At 43.5% G+C, this 15,176-nt stretch overlaps 1 protein-coding gene across 1 annotated transcript; it reads left to right on the top strand.

Annotated features, from left to right (window-relative positions):
• Nucleotides 1-1,178: 1,178 nt before the first annotated feature.
• CDO1 (cysteine dioxygenase type 1) lies at nt 1,179-14,827 on the top strand. Its single transcript, XM_006261528.3, has 5 exons — nt 1,179-1,408; nt 5,096-5,173; nt 7,569-7,726; nt 10,810-10,979; nt 14,061-14,827. The coding sequence occupies exons 1-5, from the start codon at nt 1,239-1,241 to the stop codon at nt 14,088-14,090; spliced, it is 606 nt and encodes a 201-aa protein (XP_006261590.1). The 5' UTR covers nt 1,179-1,238; the 3' UTR covers nt 14,091-14,827.
• The last annotated feature ends 349 nt before the right edge of the window (nt 14,828-15,176 follow it).

Below are 15,176 nucleotides of genomic sequence, written 5' to 3' on the forward strand. Positions count from 1 at the left end.
GACAAATTGGAGATAGTGCAGCAGAGGGCAGCAAAAAAGGGTTAGAGGGCTGGGGCACGTGCCTTCTGAGGAGGGGCTGAGGGAACTGGGCTTATTTAGTCTGGAGAAGAGAGGACTGTGAAATGGCAGCCTTCAACTACCTGAAGAGGGGTTCCAAAGAGGATGGAGCTGGACTCAGTGGTGGCAGATGACGGAACAAGGAGCAATGGTCTCAAGGTGCAGCAAGAGACGCTGAGGTTAACTATAAGGAAAAACTTTCTTGAGGAGCGTAGTAAAGCACTGGAACAGGCTGCCCAGAGAGGTGGTGGAAGCTCCATCCTTAGAGGTTTTTAAGACTTGGAGAGACAAAACTTGAGCTGGGAGGATGCAGCTGAGGACAGTCCTGCTTCAAGCAGGGGTTGGACTAGATGATTCCTCAGGTCCCTTCCAACCCTCATTTTCTCTGGTTCTCTCCCCCAGCCCTCTGACTGCCCTTGAGCCAATACGTGACAGGGGTGTAGGACGTAGCAGTGTTGGTCTAAGGACATAGGCAGACCAGATTAAATTGGAGATCTTTTTATTTGACCAACTCACATAGTTGGCAAACTTCTTCTTATTTTATGCAAATGCTTCCTCAGACTGATGAAGGGCACTTAAACCAGAAAGCTTGCTAAGAAGTTTGCCAACTATGTGAGTTGGTCTAATCAAAGATCTCCGATTTACCCAAAGAGCCTTGCGCACACCAAAATGTGGCACCTCCGCCTCCCTTTGTTGGAGGAAAGAAAAAGGGACGTTTGCATCACCTCAGTGCAACGTCCCAAAGTGGGAGGGATGCTTTTATGAAGGGACAGTGAGGAAGATGATTAATATCGTACCAGAGAGAGGGTTAATATTAAAGTGTGCGCGTGTTAATATTAAGTGAGAGAGAGACTGTGTGTGTGCGTGTGTGTGTGTTCGTGCGTGCACACCTAAACAGCTCCCCTGCTATGAAGGACCGGGGTGGCACTGGGATGCGGCCCAGGCAGAGAGCAGCCGCGCGGGTGGAGATGGGGACCATCGCCTGGAGCGGGTGGGAGGGGGCTTCCGCTCTTGGGCCGGCCCAGCCACTGGATCCGCAGCGGGCAACTCCCCCGCGTGTCCGTCCCCACCTCCTCGGGCACTTGGTACGCTCCCGCCGGAGCTCCCCGAGCATAAATAGGGGCGGCTGCCACCAAGCGCAGCCTAGGAGCAGCAGCAGCAGTAGCAGGCGGCGTGCGGCGATGGAGCAGACGCAGGTGTGGAAGGCGCGGAGCCTGGACGAGCTGGTCCAGCTCCTGCACCGCCTCTTCGCCGGCGACGAGGTGAACGTGGAGGAGGTGCAGGCGCTGATGGAGTCCTACGAGAGCAACCCCGCCGACTGGGCCGGCTTCGCCCAGTTCGACGAGTTCAGGTGAGGGGGCCCGTCCGCGCGCGGGCGGAGCGGGGCCGTCTCCCCCCGCTCCCCATCGCCTGTGGTGCTGACCCGCCAGGTGCCGGTGCCTTGCAGACAAGGCGCAGCCGGGGCCTGTTGCAGGGCGGCGGCGGTGGCGGCGACAGCTTTCCTCGTGTCCCCCCGGGGGGCGCTTCTGCTCCCGCGCTCCGCCGCCCCCCCACCCCCACATCCCCCGGGGGCTCCAGGCTGCCCCGCCGCGGGCTGCGCAGAGGCAGAGAGAGGGAGGGGCTCCGGCAGCCAATCAGGGCGCTCCCCGAGCTACACCCCTGTCCGGTCGCCCAATCCGAGCCTAGCGCCTGGCCTGGGTGACAGCAGGGCCCGCCCTCCCGCCGCTTGTTTGCGGGCTGCTGCAGAGCCCGGGGCGGGCGTCACGTGCCTGCCGTGATACCGGCTGCCTCCCCCCACCCACGGGCCAAAAGTCCATCGATTATTTTTATCTGGACCCTTGTGGCCCCTATAAACTGGGCACATGACGCTCCTTACAGCAGGAAGGTGGAGGAACCCAGTGCCCTGGCTGGGGCTGGGACTGGATCCCTGCTCCCTCCGCGCCTCCCCTGCGGTTCCCCAGTGCATGGGAAGGCACCTCCCCCCCGGGCTGTCAAAGATGCAACCCCCAGCCCCTGGCCCTGGGTCTCAAGATGAGCCCCACGCAGCGCACGGGACCTGCTTCATGCCCACACGGAGCCATGCAGCGCCTGCACCCGGCCAGTCCAGGAGTCCTGTGTTGTCGTCACCCCCCCGCCACATCCAGTACCTGTGGGGTCACTATGACCGGTCCAGGTCGCAAGCTGCACTCGGCACCCTGCTGCAGCCAGTCTGGGACGCTGTGGGTCCCAGAGCAGGTGCTAGATTTGGCATGCAGGGTTTGGAGTATGTATTGGTGGTCCAGGGTGGCTTGTGGGGCTGACCCCTGGACCAGGCCCACACCACTCATCCAGCCCCTGGGGCCAGATGAGTTTGGCACCTTTGACCTATGCTGTTGCACCAGAGTGGGGGTTGCTGGACATCACATGTCTGTAGGATTTGCCATGGTTCTCAGCAGTGTCTGATCTCGCTGTATGGGAGGAGAGGTGTCAGCAATGTGTTGGAGACCAAGGACTAAGGCACGGAGATGTAGCCTGGCACTCAGCCCAGAATCGGTGCAGCTCCATTGCAAAGTTCAGGAGTTCTGCCTCCAGGCAGCACTTCCTCTGCTGACTGCACTCTGCCTGCCCACAGGGGAGAGTGTGACTGAGGCAGATCTGCTTTCTTGGGAGAGGTGGGCTAACAGTTCCCAGCACAGAGGCACCCGATGTGTTTTCACACAGGCTAGTTCTGTCGGAATCAGGAATTGTATCTTGAAATGCACCTAAGGTGCAATCTAAAAACAGCTTTATTTTAGAATGTCTGACTCTTACCTTTTATTGAACCAGCTATGTAGTTATTACCCTAAGAAATCTTTACCTCTTGCAAAATTCCACGCATCATGGCAACATTACTCTTACACTACCATGTAGATGTTCTGAATTTCAGTCACGTGCTTTAAGCTCAAAGCCACCCTACCCAGTAATACACTGACTCTCAGATTGTTTCAGCCCTTTAATACAAGTCTTGTATTCACACAGATACAGGCACTTTCATTTAGTTGGTGAGCATCATGGTATGTGTACATAAACATACCTGTATCTACCATAGATTTGGGAAAACACAACATCTTAAAGTGTGGGGTCTAGTTTTATTGGACCCTTGATTTTCTGTTTACTTGGTAACTGGGTGTAGTGTCTTGTTGCCTGTCTGTGATAAGAAGCATCCTGCCCCTTCTTTTTTTTTAATTCCTTTAATTCTTTCTTCTTAGTTTCTGTAGATATTGTTGGACTAGTGTTTTTTTGTTTTGTTTTGTTTTGTTATACTCTTGCTTAAGGGATAGGAAGTATAATATTAGTTAAGAATTTAAGTTGCTCTTTATCTTTTTTTTTTTCTGTCTTGCCTCTGGTATCTTTTCCCTTGTAATCTGTTATTACAGCTGACTATTTTGTTTCAGCACTTTTACATTTTGTTCCTTTCTATTTTTCCCTTTATCAAGAAAACATTATCTTGGATCAGTTCTATTTCTTTTCACTTTGACTTTTTTTTCATTCAGAACAAAGTTCAAAAGTCTTCATTTCTCCAGTTCAATCTTGTGTTCTGTTACAACACTTGTAACATGAGAAATCTGTATGATGACCTCCCTCTTGACCAGTCACTCATGCAGCAAAGAAATAACAGATTATGAAACATTTGGTCCAGTACCAGCATCATACAAGGGAAAATTGTATCGACACAACAGAAGGTGGAAGTGCAATGAGAGAAAGTAAAGGAACTAACTTTAGTGCAATGAAGGTAAAAGAAAATGTGATCAAATGAAAATAATTTGTTACACCATCTTACCGTGGCAAAATAAACCTAGCCATCTCATGGGGAAGGTATGTAAAACAAAGAGCTAGTTAACATGAATAAAAAAAACCCCTCCTCCTGCATGCCATTGAAAATCTCCCACAGTTTATCAGTGACTGAGAACATGGTGTGTCATTTTGTTATAGACTCTCATACTACTTAGTTACAGTTCCACAAGGACATAAGCATTTGCTTTGCATTGATGCTATGTAGTGTCAGTGAGATTAGCTGTGTGACCAAAGATGCTTGTGTACACTTGCAGGATTGGGCCTTCAGTTACAAATCAGAGGGTGAAGAGCCTTATTATTTGTACTGCCATAGCTTCCAGCAGCCCAGGATCCCATTGTGCTGCACAAACACAGAACAAAAAGACAGTCCTTGCCTTAGAGAGGAAGATAATACATGCAGGACAATAGTCAACCATTTGACATGTATAAATCAACACCAGAGCACAAGGAAACAGTCAGCTGTGTAACTGTGGGTAAAAGAGGTCCTGAGACTGGCAAATACCCTAGAATAACCTATTAGTTAATGTTTTTAAACAGTAAACTTCTTTATGCCTTTTTATTTTATCTTATTATGGGAAACATTTTTAGTATATTCCACCATACAGGACTTTGTTTTGGGAGCAGATGTTTGGCAGACATAACTATGTAGGTATTTTATCAGTACAAAAATGTTACAAGTACAAACAGAACTTTCCACAAAATAGTAACCTTTACCGTTTATGGCAATCCCTACATTTTAATTATTTTTTGTCCTCATGCAAAGGAGCTCCATTCAACAGAACGGAAAGCCAGGAATCTCTGAAAATGAGCTGTAGAGGAATGTCACTCTTTATTTTCATTTCTTCGTGGCAGTAATCTGCTTCTAATTATAAACTTGCCGCTGGAGTGACTTCATTCAGCAACTATTTTGATTTTATCCGTTCTTCAATCTCCGATCCACAGTTTCCAAATCCCACTGATGGATGTAAACCAAAAGCTGAATGGGTGATAAAATATGTGAATTTTGTCTCATTTTTTCCAACCAGAAAAAATACATGGGCAGAAACAATTAAAATTTAGTTTCACTTTCTCTAAATACAGCTTTTCTTCCAAGGGAAACAGACCCTATATACTGTGATGTACCATACTTGTAGTCTTTACATTTTGTATGCAAATACATAATGTATGGTTTTATATATTGTGTATTTTAAAAATATACAAATGTTTGGATTTTTTTCTACTCCAGGTACACAAGAAATCTTGTGGATAAAGGAAATGGAAAGTTCAACTTGATGGTCTTATGCTGGGCTGAAGGGCATGGCAGGTTTGTATCCAAAGATCTTGATTTAAAGAGAGAAATAAAAGGAAAGGCACACTGCTTTTCAGTTGGTCCATTGTAAGATTGTGCCATTGTTGTAGCATAAAAAAACAGGTAGAGGGCAAAATCTTGATCATCACAAACATTAATAGTGATAATGGATTGCTGTATCAAAAAATATTCTCATTGTCTATGATTTTAGGGCATTTTTGAAGTTTCTATCTTTTAGATTTTTTTTTTTTTAAATGTACAGGATCCTGCAGTAAACCCCTCTTGTCTTTAAGGGGAATTCTGCCTGAATATGCCCTAGAGGATCAGGTCTGTACAGTAGAATAAATCTCATGTAGTTTTTCATTGCTCCATGTAATCAAGTCTGTTAGGCTAGATTTAAGAAAATAGACTAGGGATTAGGAGGCTTAGAGTTTGGAGAGAAGTGGAATCCTATTCCAGCTGTGCTGTTTGTTGGTTTCACAGCCATTATGTGATATTAGCCTTTGCAGCTGCTGTGACCAGTCTGGGGAAATGCCTAGTGCATCTGCAGTCATAGCCCTTACCTTAGTCACTGAAGCCCCCCCAGAGCCCTGAGACACAGGACCTTCCTGCATATATTCCACACATTATGCTGCCTCTAGCAGAGCAAACCTTGCTGAAGATATGACCTGTTAGATTGTACAAGCCTGTGGTAGTAGGATCAGTTTCTCCTTCTTTCCCAGTGCTGTTGGCTTAAAAAATAGCTTTAAGAGCCTGTGGGGGGAGGAGGGGTTGTGGGGGTTGGGTTTTTTGTGGGGGCGAGAGTTTGGCTGCTGGTCATTGGATCTGCACGTAAAGAGAAAATTATCCATTTGTTTTAAGTGTGAAAATGAACTAATATTGCTAGATACCAGTTGGGAAGGTGCCATGTAGACTTCCCCAAATGAAAGTAAAAGTGCTGTCTAGACATGCAGCCCACCAGCTATGGTTACAGGGGTTTTCTTAGGTAGAGACTGTGATTTAAATCAAACTGTTTGTGGCTTGCAGAAGCATTTGCTGGAGACTGGAATGATACCATAGTTTGTTTTCACTGTCTAAATAAGCAGGATCAAATTGTTACCAGGATTTAGTAGAGGAGATTGCTGAGGGAGTGACTACGTGGCATTCATGAGTTTTCCTATGCCAAAAAACAAGCCCTGCCCTGGGCTTCCTGCAAATCAAAAGCAATACAATGTCTGTTCTTATTGGATAGCACTTGTTGTGCATAAGCACTGAACGCCTCTGCATTAAACATTGTACATCAGGGTTCAAAACCCATCCACTTGTTGGGATGAGTAGGAAGCTTTCTCTTGGGAGGCCTGGGTCCGAAAGCCACTTGTTTTTGCAGCAAGGAAGCTTTGATGTCTTTAATTAAATCACCTTTATTACCCTTTTGACTACAAATATGGTATTCCAGAAGTATTTCTGAGTAAAGAGGTAAACTGTTCCAGCACCCCTGCTGATGCCCAGGTTCTCCTAAGTGAGTGAAATTAAGAGCTTGGTCTGGTCAGTTTTACTGATGCTGTTAGAACCACTGGGAAACAGTGAAACTTCCTTTCATCTGTGTACCTCATGCCTGTGACACTAGCTAAGAGGTCATGGAGATGGAGAAGAGCTAGGAAGCTCCTTCTCCCAGGGAGAGGTGTGGATCTGCACATTTATTAGTTTCCTGCTAGCCTGCAACTGATATATGCCTGCTAGAGCCCTCAGCACCCTCTTGTTTCCCCATAGACAGGCTTTCTTCCCTAGACTTTACCTCTTCTTAGGTATCCTTTCACTGATAGTGATCTGCTAAGTACTTCTAGGCATGCTGTGAAATGCTAGATTATTGAAATAACTAGTACATTAGCCTTAGTTGACTCCCAGTAAATGTTTCTGTAAGATTTGTGGGGGTTTTGATTATGTGAGAAGTGTGCAAAACCAAAATCTCTTGTCCATAATTTTATAATCCAGCATTTCCCAACCTTTCCCACCCCATAGCATGCTTACCTAAATAAAAAAGCACTGGGGCACACTGGGGGGGGGGGGGGGCGGGCAGAGTGGGTGCATGGTGCACAGTTGGCTAGATGCCAACTGGGAGGAGTGCTGTGCAGCCAGCTGGACGGCATTTTGGGCTGGAGCCCTTACCCCTGCCTAGCTGGAGCCACTTTCCCTGTCTGTCTGCATCCACAGCAGCAGCAGGTGGAGGGGCATGACTCCAGCCAGGCAGAAGGCATGGCTCCAGCTCAAAATGCCGCAGCATACCTGATGGCACACCAGTGCACCATGGCACACCAGTTGGGAAATGCTGTTATAATCTGCAGTATAGCAGGGTATTTGCTGTATTTCTAGCATGTGAAATTAAATATGTACATCACACTGAGTGCCATTTATTCTCTGTGTATATATATAGCAGTATCCATGATCACACTGACTCGCACTGCTTTATGAAGATCCTCCAGGGGAATCTAAAGGAGACTTTATTTGAATGGCCTGGGAAAAAAGGGACTGGCGAGATGACTAAGAAATCAGAACGAGTTCTGAGGGAAAATCAGTGTGCCTACATCAACGGTAAGATAGATGAGTGCTTTGCATACTACAGTTCTCTTGCTACAAATCAGTGATTTTAACTCAGCAAAAGAGTTAATTCCTTTTGAAACCTGCCTAACTAGGTTGCTATATCACATTTAACTCTCTCATATATCAGCATCTTTACATCCTGCTTGGGAAATAATTATTTAAATTCCCCTCAGACCTGTGTTTAGACTTGATCTAAAAGACCCTTCATTCATGTCAATTCATTTAAGCAGACTGGAGGAAAGGCCTGATCCTTTAAGCTCTTGAACAATTCTTTAATATGTACAAGTTTTTAGGAATTAGCCCCAAATAAGTGTTAGAAAATGCATGTAAGCACACAATATAAAATAAAAGTACAAGTAAATCCAATCAGTGAAAGCAAGAGAACACTAAGTTCATATAGAAATACTTAGTTGCATTTATGAATAGTCTTTGGCTTTGTTCTACAGTGGGAAGCTTAATCACTTACTAAGTCTACCAGCCAGGAGCACAGATGCACAAAAACCCTCGGGTGCCTAAAGAGCAACTTGGGCAGAATTTAAGTGCTGAAGTCCAAGTGATCCATGCAAACTCTGCCAAAACCACTTAGACACCTGGAAATCACTGTGTACTTACATGTTTCCCAGTTAAGTTCCTGCAACCCCTAAAGTTCTGTAACTGCGCATGCTAAGAGGCACCATCCTCTGGGCTGAGCTGTGTATCTTAGCACCCAGCTTATACCCGAGACTGGAAATCACAAAGAAGGCATCCCTCCAACTAAGTACCTTGAGGGACCAAAAGTGTTTGGAACATGCCTAATACACATAGACAAAACTGAGTTTGGCACCGAACATAGGAGCTGTCACTTCCATTTGAAAAGAGGGGGTGCCAGGCTTATTGTATAATAACCCAGGTTCAGTGCCCTCCTCAGTCTAGGGGGTTTCCAACCATCATTTCCCAGCTCCCTGGAGAGTCTAAACCACCACAATAGGGCCTTGGCTAGAATGGGGTGTTCTTCTCTCCTGTTGATGCAATGCAAAGGATTCAAAGTTCACAAAGCCAAAGAGAAACTAATTAAGAGGAAGCATGACTCTGTAGCCCAATGAGGAGAGCCTGTGTCAAAGAGTCCTGGGTTCTGGCCTCTGTTTTGTGCATCCTGTTTAATCATTCTTCATTGGAAAATTAGTGAGTAATCTCTAGAGCGTAGATGATAACCCAAGATTTCTCCCTTCGAGGCAAATTACCAGTCATGGTCAACAGTCATGTTCCTCTTTTCTTGTTCATTATCTGGTCCCAGGAATCTTGAATTCTTGGCTGAACAGTGGCACAGATCTGACAGGAGAGGTGGATAGTTTCCCCACCCTCACCTGGTCCTTAGTCTGGTGGTTTTATGAAATGGGAGAGGTGGATGTGTGGGTCATATCTACAAAAAGGAACTTCAGCTTATAGCTCAGGTTTGCAAATTTCCCCTCGGGAGCTGGACACACAGCAATTATGCATGAGTGTTGCTGAGACTCAGTCTTGATATATTTGAGTCCTTTTGTGGATTTGGCCCTTAGATGCCTCCCTTGAAATCAGGCGGGGGTTATTTTCATAAATGCCTTTGAAGATCTGGGCCACAAAAGAGAGTGATGGGAATAGCAATCTGGTCAATTGTTTAGGTTCCTTTTTTGCCGCCAATAGGAAGAATTTGTCAGAAATAATCATACTCTTTTATGGGTGTATGATCTTGAATGCCAACTGCTTATCTTTCTTTTTTAAACAACCAAAATGCTTCAGACATGACTTACAGTTCTCTGACGTGCCTGCATTTTTTCTGATTTAAAGCAAAAAAAAAAAAAAAAAGTTGTAAGTTAAAGAAAGCATAATATTATGAATTCATAATGTATTATCTTAACTCTTTAACAAGGCCATCACATCTTTGTTTCTATCTGAATATTTGCATACTATAATTTAAGCAATACTAGCACAGAGAAGTGATTTGGCTGTTTCTTCACTTGCTATTATGAGTAAGTCTGTTTGACACTCTTATGATATGAATGTGAATTTAGGGATTTTTTTCTTATGTAAATATAATAATTACATTAATGCTACAGTCAGTATTTGAAAGGTACCAAAGCTGGGAAAGCTCCCGTGTTTTTCCTAGTAACTGAGACTTGACTGCATGGCACAATTAAAGCCTGACTGTCATATATGTGCTTGCTGTGCATTTGCTGTGGGAACCATTAACTTAAAATCAGGGACTATTTACAACCTTTACCTTCATATTGAATCAAAATGAGGGGAATTTTGTAGGTTTAATTTTCATGTGTTAGATACCTTGTAACGCCTCAGTTTTCTGCCCCCTTGGCCCCAGAATGTGTTCCCATTATCTTGTTAATAGCCACTCAACAGACAGTGCCTTGTTTTATTATCTGTTCAATTATATTTGCTATTTGGACTAAGTTTGGATGCAGGCCACACACTGGTAATTTGTCACTTTAATCAAAAGGCCAGACAAATGAAGAGATGGTTCTATTCTATATTGGAAACAGCATTTTGGAGACAGATGACTGCAGAAGAAAATAACTGTCTCCTTGCCCATGAGTCTACACTCAAAGTACAAGTAGCCCAGTCTCAGTGTGACTAATGTCCTTGTTATCAGGGTGAAAACTAGTGCTACAAAATCCTCTCCCCTTCTGAAATGTCTTATTTTTGATTCTTTGGAAAAACAAATCTTTCAGCTTCTTCAAAGCAGCAGTGTCTCCTAGGAAAGAAAATAACCTTGAACTCTTTTGGGGACTGCAGCCAATAACTTACTGACAGTGTGTTCTTCCTTAAGCGATCATAGATTGCTGTTAGCCTGTGTTCTGTAGTAGGTAACAAATGAGTCATGTGAAAAGTCAAAAGAAGCAAAGCCCTCTGAAATCCCAAGAGTTAGTAATCTGCTGTAGAGAATAAAAAACAAATTCCCTCCACTGTTACAAATTTGGCCTTTAAGTGTGGGTGTATTTTATTCATCACTTCCAGTACTAATGGCGCTTCTCCAAATACTGATAAGATTTTTATCAGATCTGCATGCTGATGTAACCCTTTCTTTCGTGTCTTTGCTTGTCTAGACTCCATTGGACTGCACCGTGTGGAAAACACAAGCCACACAGAACCTGCTGTTAGTCTGCATTTGTACAGCCCACCCTTTGACAGCTGCAACACCTTTGATCAGAGAACTGGGCATAAGCACAAAGTCAAAATGACATTCTATAGCCAGTTTGGAGAAAGGACTCCCTATGTAAGTAGAGCAAAACTCACACCCTGCCTTAACTTTGTGTTCAGCTCCTTCTCTGTTCCTGGAGGAAGCAGAAGAGCCCAGCATTGTATACCAAACCTTGGCTCTGGTGAGCTGTTCAGCACAAGCTGGAATTCCAGCAGTCGCACAGTCCCTGTTTGTAGAGCATCTGGTTATCTTTTAGATTAAGGTCGAAACATTTTAAAAGGGAGCTCAGTATTGGGCAATGTAAAGTCAACATCTCCTATATCAGTGTTGGCCAACCTGTGGCACAAATGGCATGGGCAGTCACTGTGTGGCACACAGCAGACTGAGAAGGGGACAGACAGCACAGTGACAGATAGGGCAGGGAGCAGAAAACAGAGCAGCAGATTGGGCAGGGAGAACAGGGTAGGGAACAGAAAGCAGAGCAGTCAATCAGATGGGGTAGGGGGTCTTGGAGTGGCACTCAGGGAGGGTGTGGAGATAACTTGTGGCGTGCCTACCAAAAAGGTTGTCCCCCACTCCCCATATGCTGACTTTTAAAATCCTACTGTAGTTACATTGCCACTCTTTCTTTGCTCCTTCAAAATATTATACAAATATAACTCATTCAGAATCCCTAGGGAAGAGGCAAGCATTATCTCTATGGATAAGGAAACTGATGCAGAGAGACTGCACTTCATTAGAGCTGAGACTGGATTTTGGCTGCACCAGGCTCTTTTCGCCCATCTTTTCTCTTTCCCTTCCTTCAAATGGGTCCAATCTTTCAAAGTGCTGTAAAGCCTTTTGATAATAAAAAGGGTCAAGGCTGCTCTGCAGTTTATTGGGATACACACTGCTTTCATGCAGAGGGAACAATCCGAACCTTGGTGTTGGTAAAGCATCTTCAGGCATTAAACAGATGAAGAAAACTATTTATCTTATGGAAAATGTCACATAATTAGATTATTTCTTAGCCAACTTTTAAAAGTAATTTCTCCGCCTCAGCTCTTTGGCTGAGCAGTTTTGCGTTTCAAGTGAAAGTTGTTTTCCTCCATATAATTTATTGGCACCAAAATCCAGTAAAGTTCTCTGACTTCTTGAAACAGGATCTTTGAAAACAGAAGCGCTTTCTCAGAGAAGCTGTAAGCCAGCTGCCCGTTGTTCATGTTAAGGCATAACTTGGACAGTGGGACTGGAATGTAACAAACCAGGGTGGCAAACAAACCCTGAGGCATTGTACCAGCTTATCAGCACAGTGTTAAGTCAAAGTTTAACTCTGTCTAGAACAGTCTGTGTCAGGACTGAAAATGGAGTTAATAGAGTTCCCTTTGGAGTGTTCTAGTATGTCTGGCTTAGAAAAGTTGGCCATTGTTGGGCACTGTATAAGAACGAAGATATTCACCAGAGGGAGAAGGAATGGGGCAGATCTTGAGACCTTATTTGGGTCAGCCATGGGCTCAGTTTAGGAGTGCAGAAACCCCTCACTACTCATCAGAACCTGTTGGAACTGATTGCTTAACGCCTTGCAGAATCAAGCCCTCAATGAGGCTAAGGCCTTAAATAATAGGCAGACTCATCTAGAGCAGCAGACACAATGTAAACTGTTTTTGTGCACTTTTCTCACATAAAAGCAATAACAACTAAATTAAATTAAATTAAGTTAAATTGTGGGGGCCTCCCAAACTTCACTCAAATCTGAGTTTGTGCCGTACAGAAAAAGTAAAGTATAGTGAAGAAAATAATAGTGACCTCCATGGTGGTATGAAAACGAGAATTCAAGACTTTTGATGCTTGAATTTCTTTTGTTTTAAATAGCTTTAGCTGATGTGAATAGGTGCCTGCGTGTGTAAGTAAGATAACAAGTGAATTGCTTGGAAAATAGTTACACTAATCTAGAATATTTACCCCCTCTTGCTGAATGAACAACTGGTGGCACTTTTACTTAGGTGGGAAGTCCAGCCTGACTTGGGAATGTGAAACATCTTTATCGGTAGGGGCTCTACACTAAACTTCTGTAACTGCAGCTAGGTAACAGATGAAGGCTGGATGTGGCTTTGATCATTCAACTGTCTGAAATGACCAAATGGTAAAAAAAAAAAAAAAAAATATTAGTTTCATTGATGGTTTCTGGAAAGCTCATTGGAACTGAAGCTGCCTTCTGCTGTTTACCACATCTCAAAAGAATACGGGGAGGAAAGGATATATAGCACACTAAATATGAAAACTATATACTTTCTTTTGGATTTTCTTTTAAGGGAAACTAAATCTGTGCTAATATGTGCTAGTAAACTTTTGGCGTACCCCTTTTTTATTTAAACATATATTTAATGAAAATGTATTTTTTATGGTTTAGTTGAGGAACCTGGCATCTGATTGTGGTAGAAATGTATTTTAACTAGCTGACCACTTATGCAGGTATTGTACATGTGCCTAGTTTTACCTACCTAATAGTGAACAACAGGATTACCATGTCTATTATTAACTTACCAATGACTTAGTTCAGAAAAATTTCTTATGTGCTTAGCTAAAGTATGCTACATGGACATAGGTGGCACCATATGAGTACCACTCTGACATGATGTTATGGAAAACTTGCACACCAAGGAAAATAGAATTAATTTGATCAGATCCTTCTGAGATGTGTCACATATCATAAGGTTTTGCTTCTGGGAGTTCCTATGCAATATATTTAAATGATTCTTCTCCTTCCCTGTTAGCAAATTGAGCTACCAGTTTTTCTGACAGAATCAAACTCAGCTCAATATGTCTGAAAGGAGAGGTGCCATAGGACTCTGGCCTGGGACTTTGGAAAACTGGAGACCAGTTTCCTGTCCTGCCAAGGATTTGCCCAGAGTTGCACAGGAAGTCTTCTGTGTCCATATTTTCTTTGATTTCAGTGTGAGTTAGACATCTAACTAATGGGAACTTAGTCTCTCTTCCTTACTTGTAAAATGAGAATAATACTTTTCCTACCATGCAAAGAATTTTGTGAAGAGAAATATGTTAGAGACAGAGGGGCTGTATCTTAATGGGGACAGTGTAAGGGCCTTAAGCAGAGGTAGAGTAAGGGTTTACTGTAAAGTCTGTTTTAAAAAAATGAATTTCTCCTCTTTCTTTTAGGCAACAGCAGTGTCTCAAGAGAACAACTGAGAAGTGCCAGGAGGCATTTGTGCAAGACCTGCTGAATGTTCAGTCAAGAACAGAAGAATTGTATAGCTGATACCCATAGCCAGCTATATTTGAATAATATGTACATAGAACATAGGGTAGCTTCTAGACAATGTGTAGTTATCTTGAATGAATGATGATTATGGGACATGAAGTTGTCTAGTGCTATAAACTACTTCAGAGGTCAGAGGCCTTTTCTTAGACTATTGAAAAGTCAGAATTGAGTAGTTTATTCAAGCCTCCTTAAAATTCCACTCTTTTGATACTGTACTGGAATATCAGTAGTAGGGTTTTGAAATGCCATTTGACTGTACCTAACAGGTCTACCTGTACATATGCTCTCAATGTAATTAGTAATGATATAAACTTATACCTTCCAGTCACTAGACACTTGTATCCATTGATAGTGTACTCAGTGATGTTAGAAGCAGGGTTTTATTTTATTAAACTTTTTAGGGTCGAACACTTTAGAGTATTTTGATAGTTGTGTGCATTTTTTTTATTTTTTACAATCGCATTTGTCGGATTTCTTTTTAAATAGGAGCAATTATATGCTTCAGGGACAATGGAGTTTGAAAAGTGAACTGATTTGGGCAAAGGTCTGGGTTTTTAACAGGACTAATTATGTTTAACATGGCCAACTGCCAGTTTTCAGAGAACTCTTTACAGTTGCTGAATTCCTTTCAGGTAGCCTGAATAAAACTGGAGTTGAGCACAGATTTCAAAACCTGTAGCCTCTCTTTCATGGTAACTAAAACATGGGTGTGATAAGTTTCACTGATTAGTGTCATCTTCTCTCATAAACATCTCAAATCTTACCATGCTCTACAAAGTAATTTCAAAAGGCCAAGGCATTTGAAATGTACAATGAAATCCTGACCTTAGTTAAGTTAATATGGATTTAGTCATTGACTTCACTGAAATCAAGATTTTATCTGTAAGATGCAGCCACAATCATGAATGACTGATGCCCCTGGCAGGTGGGTGGACATGGCTGCACTGGCGGTGGCGGGAGTGCGGTGGTGGTAAGTGTAGAGCTCCTGCAGATGCCACCGGTGCTGTCTTGGG

The sequence above is a fragment of the Alligator mississippiensis genome, chromosome 3 (genome assembly GCF_030867095.1).
Source record: "Alligator mississippiensis isolate rAllMis1 chromosome 3, rAllMis1, whole genome shotgun sequence".
Classification (NCBI taxonomy): domain Eukaryota; kingdom Metazoa; phylum Chordata; order Crocodylia; family Alligatoridae; genus Alligator; species Alligator mississippiensis.